This window comes from Mya arenaria, chromosome 6 (assembly GCF_026914265.1).
Source record: "Mya arenaria isolate MELC-2E11 chromosome 6, ASM2691426v1".
Classification (NCBI taxonomy): Eukaryota; Metazoa; Mollusca; class Bivalvia; order Myida; family Myidae; genus Mya; species Mya arenaria.
Genome location: NC_069127.1, coordinates 25,786,467 through 25,804,637, shown reverse-complemented (window position 1 = coordinate 25,804,637; position 18,171 = coordinate 25,786,467). Strand labels below are relative to the sequence as shown.

General features: G+C 33.7%; 2 protein-coding genes across 6 annotated transcripts; one reads left to right on the top strand and one right to left on the bottom strand.

Annotated features, from left to right (window-relative positions):
- Positions 1 to 1,401: 1,401 nt before the first annotated feature.
- LOC128238618 (general transcription factor IIE subunit 1-like) lies at positions 1,402 to 6,129 on the bottom strand. 5 transcript variants are annotated; one of them, XM_052954728.1, is made up of 7 exons: positions 6,112 to 6,129; positions 5,337 to 5,805; positions 4,753 to 4,941; positions 4,161 to 4,365; positions 3,248 to 3,461; positions 2,444 to 2,617; positions 1,402 to 2,098 (listed from the first exon to the last, which is right to left on the bottom strand). In XM_052954728.1, exons 2-6 carry the CDS (start codon positions 5,789 to 5,791, stop codon positions 2,445 to 2,447), a joined length of 1,236 nt encoding a protein of 411 aa, XP_052810688.1. In that variant the 5' UTR covers positions 5,792 to 5,805; positions 6,112 to 6,129; the 3' UTR covers positions 1,402 to 2,098; position 2,444. The 5 variants fall into 5 exon arrangements, with proteins under 5 accessions (XP_052810688.1, XP_052810686.1, XP_052810687.1 ...); XM_052954726.1 differs by having other exon boundaries at positions 6,073 to 6,127; XM_052954727.1 differs by having other exon boundaries at positions 6,084 to 6,121.
- Positions 6,130 to 6,160: 31 nt separating this feature from the next.
- LOC128238619 (charged multivesicular body protein 2b-like) lies at positions 6,161 to 17,347 on the top strand. The gene is made up of 8 exons (XM_052954730.1): positions 6,161 to 6,341; positions 7,994 to 8,085; positions 8,582 to 8,623; positions 9,314 to 9,415; positions 10,346 to 10,396; positions 13,061 to 13,163; positions 14,625 to 14,731; positions 15,359 to 17,347. The coding sequence occupies exons 1-8, from the start codon at positions 6,308 to 6,310 to the stop codon at positions 15,464 to 15,466; spliced, it is 639 nt and encodes a 212-aa protein (XP_052810690.1). The 5' UTR covers positions 6,161 to 6,307; the 3' UTR covers positions 15,467 to 17,347.
- The last annotated feature ends 824 nt before the right edge of the window (positions 17,348 to 18,171 follow it).

The window sequence follows — 18,171 nt, the reverse complement described above, 5'->3', positions numbered from 1 at the left end:
CAAAGTGTTATATTTTCGCTAAAGAATAAGATTTCTCTATTTTCCCCTTCTTAAAGTTACAGATAACTTTGTTAAATACAGTCAGTCTACATGCACCTGCAGAGTGAAATCATCATAAATGTCAACTTGCCTTTAAATGTTTAAAAGAAAATTGTTTACGTCTGCACATAAACTATAAAACAATTTCAAGGTGAATCTATTTGAAGGACTTGAGAACTTGATTTGCCGAGTGCCAACATGAAGATTACATAATAATCTAGAGTGCATTTTCCACCTCTACAGCTTCAATGTCAATGCTTAACATACAGGAGACATATGTTGATGAAGCAGTGAATTAAATCACTTGTTGCCCACAGGTTAAACTTGCGTTAAATTAAGTACCATGACTGCTTTCTGAACTTTATGCTCTTGAAGTGATGATGAAGACCAGAGTGATCTAGAGGTTCAGAATTCAGCCCCATGAGGGGTACCTTCTCTTGGCCCCTCAAAAAGGATACAAGTACTAGGCTGGTATTTGTACTACATTTCCTGCCCCTCAAAAAGGATACAAGTACTAGGCTGGTATTTGTACTACATTTCCTGCCCCTCAAAAAGGATACAAGTATTAGGCTGGTATTTGTACTACATTTCCTGCCCCTCAAAAAGGATACAAGTATTAGGCTGGTATTTGTACTACATTTCCTAACTAAAGTAATTTTCCTGAGTTTTGTATCGCAATGGTCATATGATACAATAGCTTAATAATACCAAAATGCTATATTTTTCATGGACTGTATGTGATGCATACTTTTATGTAAAAAACATTTGACCTTTCTTTAAGTTTGACAATGAAAATTTCAGGAAACCAACTTAAGAGATGATGTTTTCATTCGGAACTCCTCGGCCATTTTATCGAAAACAACCTCGGATGGTTTACACACTCAAAAAGTGGTACGTTTAAGTCCGCTCTTGGGATTCTTCATTATGTTTGCTATAATACAATTCAATGACAATAAATTTAAACTTAGATCAATAAATACAACTCTAAAACACTACATTTAACTAATGATATAATTCAAAATTTTACGAACTACTTCAACAGATGTACCGGCATACATCCGAGGTTGTTTTCGATAAAATGGCCGAGGAGTTCCGAATGATGATGTTTTAAGAATACCAGCCCAGGTTTCTACCCTAGAAATAGACTTATGAGTGATTAATATCAGTTTTAAGCTGTCTTCACATTCAAGCATAAATAAATAAGAACAACAAAAAAACTGATGATGGGCATTTCAAATGAAGAAGCAGATTTTCTCATCATGTCTCTAAACTGTGTTTTTTTATACTTTTTTAATCAACAATGAGTGAGAATCAGAGTCTACAGAGAGATTTTGAATTGATAATGAAGAAATAACATTTCAATATTTATTTTTAAGTTCCATCTGTTACAGTTGAAACATAATTACAACACCGTCCAACATTAAACATTCAACATCATTACCCAATACTGTATCTTTACATCATGATACCAAAGAGCATTTCATTAAATGCCACACAACGGTTTACATATTTCTTGCTTGAGCAAACGAAATATAAACTATATATTTATATATGCTCACATCCTAAGTAAATATGGTACATTAATGGCCCAATTATACAAATAATTTTTAAAATCATGCATGTAATTATTTTTAAAGACGAATTTCTGATATAAGACAACTTTCATTTTGTTAGAATTGTACATTATAGTTGAATATTACCATTTGGCAAATGCCGTCACTTATTGGGTTGTTCTACAGTTCATATGCTATCATAAAAGTAAAATCTCTAGTTAATGTATCAATAAACACACACACACATTGCATGAACATAGCACCGACAACATATTACAAAAAAAGCCAAGTATTGAATTAATCTTTTGAAAACTGTTATCAATGTAATGTCACTTAATTTATTCAACATACATTTTCATGTATTCAAATTTGTTTATGGCACGAGCTCAATTTCTTTATGGCCCAAGCTAATTTTCCTTTCAACTGAAAGATGGCATGAACACACTGTGGTCCTCGCATACCTAGCCCACATCGCAGCATCATACTCGACAAGTCAGCACATAATCCTGTAACAAAGAACCATTGTTGTAACATTAATCCTATGGCCCCAATTCTAAAAAAAAAAGAGTCCAGAGCTTGATCCAAGTATTAGGGACTTAAGATTGATCCAGAAAAGGGGCTGATTTTTAAAGAAATGTTCTTCATAAGCCCTATTCTAAACTTAACACTGCTTGAACTCTGCGAAGGGCAACAGTTAGAGTATCGCACATGTACATCATTAATCCATGGGTTCTTGCCAATGGTTTTTCTTTAATAAGTAAAGCACAACTTCTTACTGATGGTCTCTAATTCAATTTTATTATCTCTCTACATGTGTTTTACCAGTAATATCCTGATCCAATTTCTCTTACCTCATTCATACATATGGTGGTGTAATTCCTGCCCCATTCTTATGTATTCCGACTTCTCCTCATATGTCATGCGGGTGACCATGTCATCTGTAACGTCTGAGATGGGCACCTTGCACCCACCAACCGTTACCATGATTACCTCCTCGTCTTCATCCTCACTCACCATCTCTGCCACTGGAACAATGTTATAACAAGATAAGGATGTGATAAACAAGAGCGCAGCTGACTGAATGGTAATGCTTGTCTATTGTTTTTCATAACTCAGCAATTATTAAAGCATACTGTACATAAGAATATTTTCTCTAACAACATGTGTTATATATATAATACCTCTTATTTTTTCATCAAAAAACAGTCAAGCTTAAAAAAGTTAACCTGCAATGAATACTGCATGGATGAGAGGAAGTAATTTAACAAAAGTTCATTTCTTAGCCATTGTTGTTTTTTTTAGCACAGCTAAAGTACATCATTGGTGCAAGGGGCATAACTCATCAATAATTTGAGCCTTAAGCTTCACATTCCTTGATTTTATCTATTTTACAATTGTGACAAAACTTATATAAACTTTTGCAAAGTCACTCTTATTGGTACAATGTCGTGCTATGGTTGGTCTTGTGTCATTGGAAAAACCAGATTCCAGCATTGTAAAAATATTTTTTAGCAATGGGTCGTTTTGTTTTGTGCTAACATTCAAGTTTTTGCAGGTCGCTCAAACCATAATGAAAATGACACCAAAAACACATCTATAAAACACCAGCATTAAATGAGTCAAAATCTTATTTTTCTTCAATACAAAACCCTGACCTTCTGCCTGGTGGTTGATCTGTGGTCTGGAAGGCTCAGCGTCGCTGTCACTGCTGTTGCTGTCCTCGGCCGTATCCCCTGCCAAGGGGATAGCGGGAAGGTTCACGCCTCCGGACTTCTTCTCATGAATCATGAGCAGGTTCTCGATCTCCCTGTTCACCTCTGTCTTGGCTCCGGACTCTTTCTTAGCAGAACCCGACACATCTGGTGCAACCTGTAAAAAGAAGTGAACTTATAAAAGAGTCACACTTGCATGAAAATAATATTTAAATGGAATTATATGTTTAAAGCTCTTAAAAATAAGGTACTTCATGAGCATGAAACTTTCTTTAAAATTTGTTGTGTTTTTATGTTGTTTTTTCCTTTATTTATTTCTGCAAAGTTTATTTATTCATCCAAAAACATATTTACAAGTAAAACAAAGCAAAAACCAAAATATCACAGGATGATCAGTACTTATCAATATAAATAGATATTGACACAAAATGTTTCTGTATTAATAAATTTAATTGATGAAGGATAAAACAAAGGTAGCTAAAATTAAAAACAATTCAGTCTTACAATGTGTTAAGTTGTAACAATGATAATGGTCAAATGTAAAAATAAGAGAGGGAAAAACAGTAACATGTAAATACTTATATAAGAACCGTATAAATTTGCTTAATACACACTATTTTTTACTCTATAATATCAAAATGTAGTTATGACAGAAAAAATCTTACAATTGTGCAATTATACTTTAATATAATACTGAAAGCCTTGTGTCATCATAAGGGGCAACTTATTGGGTAAGATACAAATAAATCATAACTCCTCCAAAAAATTTATAATGAGCATAAAATAAAGAAAATAACTTTTATTATTACATTATATGTACATTTTCCATAGCAAAGACATCAATTGAATCGCATACCTCGTTAGCGGTATCCAATGGCACACCGTCCACTGTGCTCTGTGTCATCCAGATGGGTTGTTCTTTTGTAGCCTCTTTCACCTGGCGCTGCTCCTCATTCATCGTCACATTGATGGACCCCTCTGTGTAGTTGAAGGCTGTCTTGTACCTGGTCGCATCACCGCTCCATTTGTCCCCATCCTGGGCAGGCTTGTTGCTTCGAGATCTGAGAGAAATTTTTAGTTTTTGTATTTGCCTTTTGAACATTTATGACACTCAAACAGGACTAGGAAAGAAAATGGTAGTATTACAGTGAATCAAAAATTAAATTGAAATAAACCCAAGAGTGCCAAGGAGCGAATGTCAACGCTTGTCTATCATTCTTAAAGTAGTTAAATGGGGGCTTACTAAAAGAAATGCTATGAAAGTCCACATTATCTCTGGCACCATGTGTACCAAGTTTCTTTCAAATATCTTGAACATTTTTTTAGCAATGACCAACTTGCTTGCACTAAAACTATTAGGCTATCGCCTTTTTCTTTAAAAAAGGCAAGCTCACAAAAACAAAAAAACATTTTAATTATACAAATAATGTGTTGGCAAGCCATCTGACCTTGACGAAGCCTTGATGTCAATAGGTTCTGGTTCCATGAGTTCCGGCGCCAACTTGACGTCCTCACATTCCCTTAGGAGATCGTACAACTGCTGAATTTGCTCATTGAATTTGGCAAGCAAGGTGCGGGCATCCTTGGCATTCACTGCACTCTCATCCTCAATCACTTCATTCTGACATATTGTGCATCTGAAATGGATGACAGTGAATAAAAACACAGAAGCATTTACTTGCTGTAAATTTATTAAAATATTACACATACACAATTACTGCATAATTATGTAGTTATGTTAGCAAATCCTGCTTTCTTTGCATAACAAGTACATAATTTTATTCCTAACATTCTAATTTTTTTTAAAATATGTTTGTTATCGGCAAATTAACCCAATTCTTACATTCATATCAGTTTTAATACAGCTTTTTGTGAATTGTGCCAGGGCCCTCTGAACATAAAGTAGCTTCACTTAAAACACACTATTTATTATAAATGTAAAAAGAGGTTAAAGCATTACTTACATGGCTTTTATACTTAAAATACTAAGGAGGATTAAAACGCTTGACAATCTTGTTAAATCTGTCAGTACCTGAAAGTTTGTGTCATGAAATCAAACAACTGATCCGCCTCCAAATCTGTAAATGATTTCTGACACTCGTCACAACGGAATGAAGCTCGGCTTGTATTGTCTCTTTCTTCCGTTTCTATTTTTCTTCGCACATGATCAAGCTTATATTTCACAACATTAACAAACATCACATAATTTATAAAGTAATAATTATGTCTTGTTGTTCGTCCCTCACTATCAGTTTCCACTCGCATCCGAACTTTGATAAATTTATCATTTTTAAGAGTGTTTATAACAGCTCTCAGCTGTTTCCTGTCAAATTTCAAGAGTTCAAGCATATCATCTTCTTTCATACAAGGGTTTCGCACCAACATGTCAATAACTATGGAATGTTCGACTGTATAGAACCCTCTGGTCACGAGACGTATCAATCTTTTCATGCTCTGTGGCACTTCCGTCAAAATTTCCTGATCCATGACGCATTTCAGTCCTAGATTGATAAAAATCATATATCTTAAAATTATTTATAATTTAAACATGAATAAGCAATGAACAGGGTTCATATTTTTCATTGCTATTAAAATAAATTCAGTACAGTATTTATCCGAATAATAATATCCGAAAACAATACCAAATCTTCAAAGTAGTTAATCTCATTCTGTGAGGTAGAAAATTGCAATTAAGAAAGACAGACATGTAAACTAGATTGTCTTATTTAAATTGAACTCATATAATTATAAAGGCCAAAATATATCACAGGTTTTTAACCAAAAAATGGACACCATAGAAAACTTGCATCTGGAGTGATCTCCCTTGAATTTTGGAGATGCTTGCGAAATCCAAGCATTTTATTGTACCCTGATTAATACTTCCGCGATTTGTCAAACGTCATATGAGGTTTAAATCACAAAATATTAGAGTTATCAGCGTTTTGTAGTAACACTTTACTGTACCTTCATAGAGCGTTGGTCTTACTGATCCAGAATCCAACAATGTCTTTCTTTTCGAAGAAACCAACAGTTGAAGGTGAGTGAAGAATTGGAGTTCATGTTTTGTTTGTTTACTTGTTAGTAAACATCTGTATACAGAAGTGACTCATGGCATAATCCTTTTAGAAATTAAGTGATAAGAGAAGCTATTAGCCAAAACACATTTCATTTTCAAGATGAATGTCAGATGTGAATTAAATATTTTTACCATAAAACGGTTCACTTTCACACTGGTTCTGTGGCCCATAACTAAATACTGATGTTTTGCTCTGACATTTGTTATAGGACTAAAATAATCGGCATAGTCAACTAAACAAACATTTTTATGGTGTTCTTGTGAATTGAAACATGTGTTTAAATATATGAAACAGTGATTTGGCTTTAGGTTTTGAAAATAAGCTGTATTTGCAGAATTTAAAAAAAAAATCAAATGAATTATTTCTTTTCTACAAGTATTTTATTTTAACCTATTCAAATAAAAGCATGACATCTAGCTCTGGATGACTTTCGATAAGGGCTTCTCTTTAGTGAGCAGGTTGGTCAGAACTTATAAATTTGTGACCTGAGGTTCTTTAGCTACATGTATGCGACTGTTGATAGAATTATAACCCCTGGAAAAAATAAAGAAAAAAACATTGCCGATAGGGTCCAGATTGAACGTTGATGTCGTACAGATCGGCAGACCCTACGGTTATGTCCAAGAATGATAAAGCCCGGAATTAAACAGCCGAGATGTTCATACCACATGGTTCACAGCAGTGGTCTGTATACAAGATTCACTGATCTTTGCAGTACACTCAAGCAGTTATGGCTGTTTGGTCTTATAATCGCGGCCATATTTCATTTAATCTGGTTATTATCGTTTTTCAATCATGACCATGGTCTTTAAATATCTGCGGTATCATTCATATATGAATATATATGGGCCATACATGTATGGTCTTTGAAACTTGGTCATAATGATCCGCCAATCTTGGCCATATTGTCTGCCAATCAGATCTGGGCCATCTGGTCAGCTTGTCAGGGCCATATTTTCCGCCAGTCTCGGCCGTATGGTCTGCCAATCTTGGCCGTATTGTCTATTGAAGATTAGCTGTATACTAAAAGACAATTTAAAATTAGTCTACTGTTCATGGCCATCATGGAATAAATCTCTATCAGCCGACTTAAATTTAATTAGAATTAGCTGCACTGTTCGTCACTACCGGCAGATATAGCATTGTATCAATCAAGGTCCCTGTGTTTCCCAGATATTTGACCCTGCCCTACAGTACAGTCTGAGAGTTTTAATATTTTTGATATATTTGATTCTTAGCAACATAAATTTGCTTTCAAACAAGTTCAATATGCAATTGTCAAGCATTTATTTAAACTTTATTTTTTTTAACAAGATTTAAACTGTACTTGATCTTGGGGTGAAATGCAAGGCTTGAAGCATAAATGATAAGGCATTCTGAGCATAATTTATATCAAATGACAGCTAAGGGTCAAGAAAGGTGCATTTCGGTAAAAAATCTTATTTTGCAAATTTGAACTCAGTCAGACCTTAAAGTCATTTGAACCGTTCGTTTTGGCCAGCAGCCTGTCTTGCTGAGAACCCTGCAATGTGCCAAAGCAGGGGATCTGTATAATGATATAATTTTTATAATGGTAAATTTTTTTATAATGATATAATTTTGTATATTAAAGAGCAACTCAAGGCCAATGACAGAGTGATGAAGAAAACTCAACGAGACCTCGAAAGAGACAGGAATAAGATGGAAAGAGATGAGAAGAAACTGGTAATCTAGGTTTTGGATTTAAAATGTGTTAGTCTGAAAGGCCAATTTTAAAAAAAGTATCATTCAAGCCCTCTTTGTTATATATGTTATTGAACTCTCATTAATACCTTTTGAAATCATTTGGATAATTAAAATTAAAAAGTTTATAAGAGCTCACATTAGTTTTGTAACTACCTTCCTATCCTCCTTTTTGATATTTAAAATTTGTATAACTTGAATTCCAAAGCAATAATGCGAAAATCACTCACTGCCCTAAGTCCCCTGTATGCTTGCCAACCCTGGATGGGGACAAAACATTGATAGGTGCATAATAAAGTGAGAACGTTCCGTTGGGATAATGAAATACTAATGTATTGTCATGTGGGTCTTTATTAATTGCTGTAATGGAAACAAATTCCATAAACAGAACACATTTATGTTATTTTGTTATGTTATTTATGATTGCGTGACTTGATAGATTTGATAAATATTATTTTAAATATTTTTTATGTTTTAGGAAATGGACATAAAAAAGGCTGCAAAGCAGGGAAATAAGCAGGTATAACTTTACAATATATAAAACATCACAGTTAATGAACAGATCATATATTTTCTTTATCCGACATAAATTTTGTATTTTAGAAATTAACAGACTGTACATGTATCAATTTCAACTTGAGTATTGATACATTCTGCTAGCATCTATTTACATAATTGTAAATTATTTCATAGGCCAAAACATCAATAAAGAGTTTACGGAAGGATTTGCACAGATAAATTCCTGGAGGAATAATTACCGTACAGTGAATGTGATGTTTCATTGTGATAAAAAAAATCCTTTCATACTTCTAAAGAAATGAAATGTAAACCACCCATGCTTACTTATTAATAAAAAAACCTTGTTTATTATATGCTTTCGGGTGGTTTATAGAGATTAATCTTGAAATTAAAAAATCAGTGAAAATATCAATTTATATTATATATTTCACGGTTTTAAAAATTTAGCCCGTTTCGCTATTCAAATCAAGCATCAGTGCCCACAGAACTGGAACACAGTATCAAGGAAATCATTTCTGAAATCGCGCTACAGTTAATGCAGTTAAATGTCTTACCCTAACACTTTGAGGTATATAATAAATCATGACTGTGCCACTTGTGAAATATAACTTTTGTTGCTCACTCAGTGAAATATATTACAATCTATTTAAACACTGAAACAAACAACTATCCTTTATATCATTATTTGCAGGCATGTACAGTTTTAGCTAAACAACTAGTCAACTTGAGAAAACAGAAGGCAAGAAGTTTTAACACAGGCTCAAAGATACAGGCAATTGGCTCACAACAAAAGGTAAACATATCCATATGTTGATTTGCGATTTCATATATGGATTAAATTTTGATTAATGTTTTGACTGCCTCCCTGATTTTACTTTTATTTTGGTTTGTAGCAGTAAAATAGTGCATTAAGGAGACTAAATGATCCGCGACAATCAGAATAAATCTTGGTGTATTATCTGACATCATTATTATGTCGTCTGTTGTTTGAAGAGAAAACGTAGAGGTATACTTGTAATAGCCTTGGTGGCCTTGTCATTGGCGGCACCTTGCAAGAACTTAAACCTTGGCCTAAGCTCTGAAAAGTTTATATTTAAGATATTTAAATGAAACTTTGGTGACCTGTTGCCAGGGACAATTGGCATATGTATAGCAAGGCCCACAACTCTGACTTTTAAACAAAACTTTAAGACCTAATTCTGCTATGTTTTTGAAGAATGTCTGTCATCTCTATTAACCTATCTTTGATGCGATATTCATGTCATCTCTATTTATTTATCTTTGATGTGATATTCATGTCATCTCTATTTACTTATCTTTGATGCGATATTCATGTCATCTCTATTTACTTATATTTGATGCAATATTCATGTCATTTCTATTTACTTATGTTTGATGCGATATTCATGTCATCTCTATTTACTTATCTTTGATGCGATATTCATGTCATCTCTATTTACTTATCTTTGCTGCAATTTTCAAGTCCTCTCTATTTACTTATTTTTGATGTGATATTAATTTTATATCTTTTAACTCATCTTTGATGCGATGTTCATGTAATCTCTGTTTACTAATCTTAACTGTGATATTCATGTCATCTCTATTTATTTATCTTTGATCAATATTCATGTAATCTCTAATTACCTATCTTTGATCAATATTCATGCAATCTCTAATTACCTATCTTTGATCAATATTCATGTTATCTCTGTTTCTGTTCCAGTTGATGCATTCAAACATGAAGATGGCCGGTGCTATGGGAACCACAACCAAGGTTAGTCATTCAGAAAGGAACTAAGGATACCCTTTTTAAGGCTGGTTTCTGTACCCAACCCATGGTTCTATCTCATGGCATTAGTCTAAATTTCACTAGGCTATGTTGGTTTTGCAATTAAGTTAAAAATCTGGTCCCCATTTCACAAAAATCCTCAAGTATTTATTTTAACAAGGTTTAAATCTTGTATAGTTTGTCAATAGAATGGAAGTCAATAGTTTATATTATGATTATTTCAAATTTTGGTTTCTATTGTGATTCGTTATTTAACCGAAATCAACTTAAAGCTGCACTCTCACAGGTATACCACTTTTACAACTTTTTTTATTTTTTGTCTTGGAAAGAGCAAATTTTTGTGTAAATATCTGTAAACAAATGATAAAAGATTGCTGACAAAAAATCAGATCGCAGATTTCCATATTTCCGTCCGAAAATTAATGTTTTATGGCTTAAACCGTTACTAATGGTTTAAGAAAAATGCATAAAACATTAATTTTTTAACTTGAATATAAAAATCTGCGATCTTATTTTATGTCAGCAGTCTTATATAACTGGTTTTCTTTAATTTTCGCAAAATTGGCTCGTGTCAGGACAACAAATAAAAAAGTTGTCAAACGTTCAATATGTGAGAGTGCAGCTTTAATAAAGTCATTTACTATGCATAAAACATCATTCTTAGTACGTTTTCGAAATATTACTGAAGAACAACTTTTATTTAAATATATTATTGACCAAAAATCTACATCAACATTATCAATGTGAGGGAGCAAAAATATCACATTTTCTCCCACCTCAGATAAGTAGATCCAATAATTAAACCATGCTAGAAATTCTTATCTTGCCCACGGGCAAAGATAAAATTCCCTTATGGAACTACTTTTTAATGGTCACCACATTGTAATTACCTCCCTTGTTGAAGACTGTCGTCTATAGCATCATGGAAATCTTGTCTTATGGAAATATTTAGAACACTTATAAAGTATTTCTCGCTTCAAATGTCACCATAAAACAGTTTTCACGCACCTTTCAAGAATTAATGCTTCACTCTCCTTAGAACTATTTAAAGACCGATCTGACTATTAACATAATCTGAATCGCTGCGCGCATATCCATGACAACCACGATTTATCGCATATCCATACGCAATTATTTTCACTAAGCACAAAAGAGTTCCAGAAAAAAATACATTTTTACTTAATTTTGTTTAACTGAGGTGGGAGAAATAGCATCTACCATAGCCGCTCGTGTAAGATAGGTTCATCCCGACCCTCGCGCACGGTGTTTTGCAGAAACTCGGTAAACCTCGTTTCCGCAGAACACCCTACGCTCAGGTCGGAATGAACCTATCTTGCACTCTTGGCCATGGAAGATACTTATAATCTTTAATGTGTATAACTACAGTGAAGTTGACACAACAAACCTGCGTTTTTAATATTTTCGTTCTTAAAGGTAATCAAATTAAAAAAATACCTCGCCCACTGTACGCCCACTTGATTTCAACTTTTCTGTGGTATATTGTCTGTAATTCTTGATGTTGTTTTTAGAACATTCAGAAACAAGTTTGTAATCAGCAATGCAAGAGACCCCACATGTATTTTGTATAATTTGAAAAAAAACAATGATAACATGTCTGTTTCCAACTAGTTCTTTACGAAACACATTTCCCAAAAGCTATCACATTAAGAGTAATTTCGCAAGTCAAAATTATGTTATTCAGAATGAAAAAATAAAAAAAACATGCGTTTTATTCTCTCAATTTCTCTGTGGTTGTTTACATTTGTGGTCACATTTGTTTTTTCTCAAACTCAGTGATTATTGGTGAGAAAATATGATTCTAACAGACAATATTTTCAACCATGCTAGGCTGAAAAGGGGAAAAATTCAGTTATCACATTGAATGAAAAAATGTGAATCTGGGACTAGTCTAGAATATTCCCGTTTGCAACAGTAACCAGTATTAAAGTTTAGTGAAGATAAAATGGTTAGTAGCTTTGAAATATATTAAAATACAAAGCAAGTCTAAGACATGCACCCAAAACGTAATAAAACATAATTTTGCATCTTTTCATTTTAACTTTGAATGATCGTAGAAGGGAAGTTTACAATGTTGTGAAATTGAAATGTAGTTCAGGCTTTGTTTCTCCCTTCAAAATGGCTGCTCACAACAGTGAGTGCCTTTAAAATGTGCTTAAGGTTTACCTGTTCAAACCAGGTGCAATTTAATTGTAGCAACCTTATCTTCCACCTTTTTGTTAAATTTTGGAGAGGGTCAGCTCTTACATATCATACATCGAAAAAAAATTTAAGACAATGAACAATTTTTATAGCATATTTTTATGTGTGAATCATGTTTATAACAATACTGAAAAGTGTTAAAGGGTGCATTTTGGATTTAGAATTGTATTGTAGTAAAGCGCATAATAATAAAAGGGAGTATGGGAGAGAGAGATGGGGGGGGGAGGTGGAGGGAGAGAGAAAGGGGGGAAGGGGAGGGGAGAGAGTGGGATATTTGGATATTTTAAACAGGGAAAAAAACATACCTTTATTGAATTATTATAGGCATTCAATGTAAAGAATGAACTGTTGTTAAGGATATGGGTAGTGAATCAGCTACTGATTGTTTATAATTACACAGCATTTAAAGGATATTTTCTCTTCTTCCAGACAATGCAGGCTATGAACAAGGTGATGGACCCGCAGAAAACAGCCAAGATGATGCAAGAGTTCGAGAAGGAGTCCACAAAGATGGAGATGTCCGAAGAAATGAGTATGTCTTTACATAAAATAAATTGATGTGCAACGTTTTGTTAGCCAGAATATTCGGGGGGAAAGAGGAGATATTGTGTAAGCCTTGGTGTTGTCAGCAGTGTCAGTGTCGATGTGTAAACTTAGCAATAACTAAACATCTATTCAAGATGCTCTTCTAAGAACATGTTGCCAGAGACAATGTATACATGTGTAGCAATGCCTGTAACTCTGTGTATAGATGTCAATCAATGGTGTAAACTCATCCAAAGCTTGATTGAGCCTTACCAGAGGCACTTTCTTTTGGAAATTCGAAATATGCCAGTTCAAGTGTAAGCTCATGCAACAGACACAATTTAAGGGTGAGAGTGGTCTAGTTGTATAGGTGTTCACCTCTCACCCAAATGGTTGTTGGTTCGAGCCCTACCAGGGGTACTTACTCATGACCTCTCAAAAAGGACACAGTTATGGTTTCTGCCCAATAAACAGGCCCCAATTTCTCGAAACTTCTTAAGTCCCTTATAACAGGATTAAGCTAATCCCACTATTTTTGATGTTCTATAAAATGTGGTATGTTGACTTCTTTAGGAATTTCTAAAATTATGTAGGAAAAATCTGTATGCTTATCAGAATAAACCATTTTTCATTTATCAAAATCCATTTTCAGTATGTATTTTGGCTAATTGAAAAAAGCGACTTAAACCTGTTAAGCTTAAAAAGTTTCGAGAAATTGAGGCCAGATTTGATCTCATAAGCTTATCAGCTTTCATCACAATCAAGCTGAAATAAATTAGTATAAACCAACCGACATGATATCTTTTAGCTAACATCTGTCTCCACTTTACACTAAACTAAATTAGAGCTGTCACAGGGGTGACAAATACCTAAACAGAGCCTAGACACAAAAAATGAAAACTATTTCTTTAAAATGAGACAATAATTCAGTCAAACATTGGTGGATTGTAACCGATGTCAAACTTGACCTGTATTTTATGGTGTGAAATGTATTTAAATCAATTGTACCTGTGATAAGTTATTGTCTGTAGTCTGTACACCATTTTACACAAGTTGGGAAAGGAGATATTACTCTGTTAAAATATTGGTACAGTCAAACCTCGTTGGCTGGAATGCTTACTTTCAGTGTAAAGAAATTGGATCTTTACATCTAGTTTGAGCCAATGAGTAATTCAAGTCAAGGAGATATTACTCTGTTAAAATATTGGTACAGTCAAACCTCGTTGGCTGGAATGCTTACTTTCAGTGTAAAGAAATTGGATCTTTACATCTAGTTTGAGCCAATGAGTAATTCAAGTCAAAGGGAGTTTTAAACATGTGGACCACAAATAATTTAAATTCATCAACATTTCAATGAGTTATCATTTAATCGTGAAAACCAACAGACTGAATGATTGACCGAAATTGTATACCCAGAAACTTTGTTTTAAGGGGAGTAATTAGTTTAAATTATGTGCATTGATTTCAGTAAACGACACGCTGGATGACATTCTCACTGAGTCTGGCGATGAGGAGGAACAGGACGCCATTGTGTCACAGGTCCTTGATGAGATCGGCATTGACATCACTGGAAAGGTATATAACATTGGTTTCCGCCAAATAACTTAAGTTAGCATTGATTGATAGTAATGAAAATTGGTGTGTAGGTAGCTTATGTGAAGAGCTAGCTCGGGATTGCTTTTGAGGGTTCAGGATCAAAGTCAAGGTCACTGTTACTAAAAATAAAATGATTTCCGCCCAATAACCTAAGTTAGAATAAATGAATAGTAATGAAAGTTGGTGTGTGTTTGTCGGTAGCTTATGTGAAGAGCTAGCTTGGGGTTGCTTTTGAGGGGGATTGGGTCAAGGTCATTGTTACTAAAAATAGAAAAAAATGGTTTCCACCAAACAACTTAAGTTAGAATTGATTGAAACTAAACACATAAGACACTTAACTAGAGTAATTTTCCGTTACGTCTCATACAAGAAATTCATTGGCTGTAATATCTTATTGCCCATACGAAAAACCTGGTGTTGTCACATTGCAGCGCTTATAGTAAAATTTAGAATATTAAATCACTTTTAATTTGGTTTATAATTTATGTGATAATGGATCAGCATGTAAGTCTCTTATTCTGTCATGTACAACCGATAGCATATATGTATGGCGTCATTTTGTGTTCATTTATCTTGCAAATTTTAACTCTACTTGAATGTTTTCAGTTGCTGGACGCCCCATCCGCCCATGGAGGAAAACTTGGAGAATCATCAAAGGCAAAAACAACAGATGATGAAATTGAACAACAGTTAGCAGCCCTCAAAAACTTGTAGTGAATGTTTATTTTAAATGTTGACATTAAGATAATATTTTGCGATTGTGATCATTGTAAAATTGTTTCGCATCACAGTATTTTTGGCAACAATGTTTGTTTTATGCCCCCAATGGCATATTAAAAATTATAAAAATTAAAATTAAGGTGTGGACTGTCCGCCAATCCGTCGTTTTTCCTGTGTTCGGGCTTTAAATTTGTCATGCAGGGAGGGACTTTAAAATTACTTAGCACATGTGTTCAGTACATGAAGACGATGTGTATCAAAGATCAAGGTCACACTTGCAGGTTTATCATTATGGAATGATGTATACTGCATATATAAACAGTATAGTTGATTGTGTCCTGGGTGTAGCCTTGTCAATCACTCAGGGATTTAAAAAAAAAAAAATTGGCACAAGTGTTTGGTACACAAAGGCAATGTGCTGCGTGCAAGACATGCGTCCCTACCTCAATGGTCACTGTCACGCTTAACGATTAATCATAATGGAATTTGTTGTATATGCGCATAGATAAAGTCGAGTTGGTCATGACCGGCTGTAACTTTGTCATGCATGGAGATATTTTAAAATTACATTGCACATGTGTTTGGTACATTAAGACGACGTTTCTCTACCCCTTACTGCATTACTCCTCCACACCTGACGTCAACCATCATATAGCCTGTAATAGGTCAGCATATTCTTATAGTTTAGGATAGCTCCTTCTGAAAATAGGCATATTAGTAATTGCATTATCCATTTAACTGGATGGCACTTTAGGGGCATTTGTCACTTACTGTGACAGCTCTTGTTGACATACATCATTGACCTACAGTTCAAATCTTCGAGTGCAACAAAAACTTTTTTCCCCAAAACCAATGTTTTCTGACTGGGTCATAAAACCTGTGATGTGAAACAAAAATTGTATAAATGGTGTATTATATTATTGTGTATTACATGTGTATTATTTGTTATATCTGAGAACATTGTCATTAAGCTTTACCCCATATAGGAAAATACATTTTTCTGTTGATTTAGTCATTTTCGCTATAAAACGTGTAAAATGTGTTCCGTACAGTTATGATTTTTTACACACAGTGTATCACTGTATAAATTTTAAATCGGAAATATCTGGCGAGATTGGCTTATATCAAATGCCAGTATTCATTCATAAATATAATTCTTGATTTGGCATATATTTGTGTACATGTGTAACGTATTGTACATAAGGCATCGGTATTTATTCTAATCTTGATTGTACTTAATGTTTCCATTACGCATAATATAATTACACATTTAGAAATTTTGAAACTGAAAATATATACACAAAACATTATGAATTTATTGACCATTTTTTTATTGTGTTGTGGAAAAGCATAGAATATTATGATTAATGATCATATATTCATATTAACAATATTTCATTCAGAACACCTTGGCAATTTTCCATCCAAAACAACCTCAGATGTATATAGAAGGTTTACAATATCAGAAATCATTACACTTAACTGTGCAGCAAGTTGATCGCATAGCAATTTCAATTTAGCAGTTAAATTTAATGACTTTACTCTATGGAATCATAATAATTTATGTAATAATTCCCTTCACTGGCTATGAATTTAAACTTAATTATACATAAATCTACTTAAACACTTCATTCATTAATTCTATCAAATATAAATTTTACAAACTACTTCTGCTGATGTACAAGCATACATTCGAGGTTGTTTTCAATGAAAAATGGCTGAGGTGTTCCGAATGCACAATATTTATGAGAATTGAAAGTTTAATATGTTTTCCATCTGTTAAAAAAAAATAATCATGAAATTCAAACAGAAAATGCAATTACATATCATTATCATATTTATGCATAAAATGAGGATTAAAACTCTTTTACAGTTTTGAGTGTTTAGTTTCATACTTACAATTCCAAAAGAATTGATATTGAAAGGTAAAAGTGACATTGGTTTTTACAATTAATACATACACATGTATAACAAACATACATTTTGATTGATGAACCTTTATATACTAATTAAATAATGCATTTATGGAAAATATTAATTACCCTGGTAATTGAACATTGTTTACAAGAAAAAACAGCCAATGACAATGTGAAGACCACTGTGGGAAACAGAGTTAATGCCAATGTAAAGATCACTGTGAGGAACAAAACCAACGCCAATATAAATATCACTGTGGAGAACAGAGTCAATGTCAATGTAAAGATCCCTGTGAGGAACAGAGTAAATGCCAATGTAAAGATCCCTGTGAGGAACAGAGTTAATGCCAATGTAAATATCACTGTGGAGAACAGAGTCAATGCCAATGTAAAGATCCCTGTGAGGAACAGAGTCAATGCCAATGTAAAGATCCCTGTGAGGAACAGAGTTAATGCCAATGTAAATATTACTGTGGAGAACAGAGTCAATGCCAATGTAAAGATCCCTGTGAGGAACAGAGTCAATGCCAATGTAAAGATCCCTGTGAGGAAGAGAGTTAATGCCAATGTAAAGATCACTGTGGAGAACATAGTCAATGCCGATGTTACGATCACTGTGAGGAAGAGAGTGAATGTCAATGTAAAGATCACTGTGAGGAACAAAGTTAATGCTAATGTAAAGATCACTGAGAGCAACTGAGATAATGTCAATGAAAAAATTACTTAGAGGAACAGAGTTGATTTCTATGTTAGGATCACTGTGGAGAACAGAGTTAATGCCAA

Excerpts from the sequence above, each read along its gene's own strand:
- LOC128238618 (XM_052954725.1), bottom strand. Across the intron at positions 4,366-4,752 it reads GACATCAAGGCTTCGTCAAG|ATCTCGAAGCAACAAGCCTG; the intron begins GTCAGATGGCTT and ends AATTTCTCTCAG. Across the intron at positions 3,462-4,160 it reads CATTGGATACCGCTAACGAG|GTTGCACCAGATGTGTCGGG; the intron begins GTATGCGATTCA and ends TTCTTTTTACAG.
- LOC128238619 (XM_052954730.1), top strand. The coding sequence starts at position 6,308 with ATGTCTTTCTTTTCGAAGAAACCAACAGTTGAAG. Across the intron at positions 9,416-10,345 it reads CAATTGGCTCACAACAAAAG|TTGATGCATTCAAACATGAA; the intron begins GTAAACATATCC and ends TTTCTGTTCCAG. Across the intron at positions 10,397-13,060 it reads CTATGGGAACCACAACCAAG|ACAATGCAGGCTATGAACAA; the intron begins GTTAGTCATTCA and ends CTCTTCTTCCAG.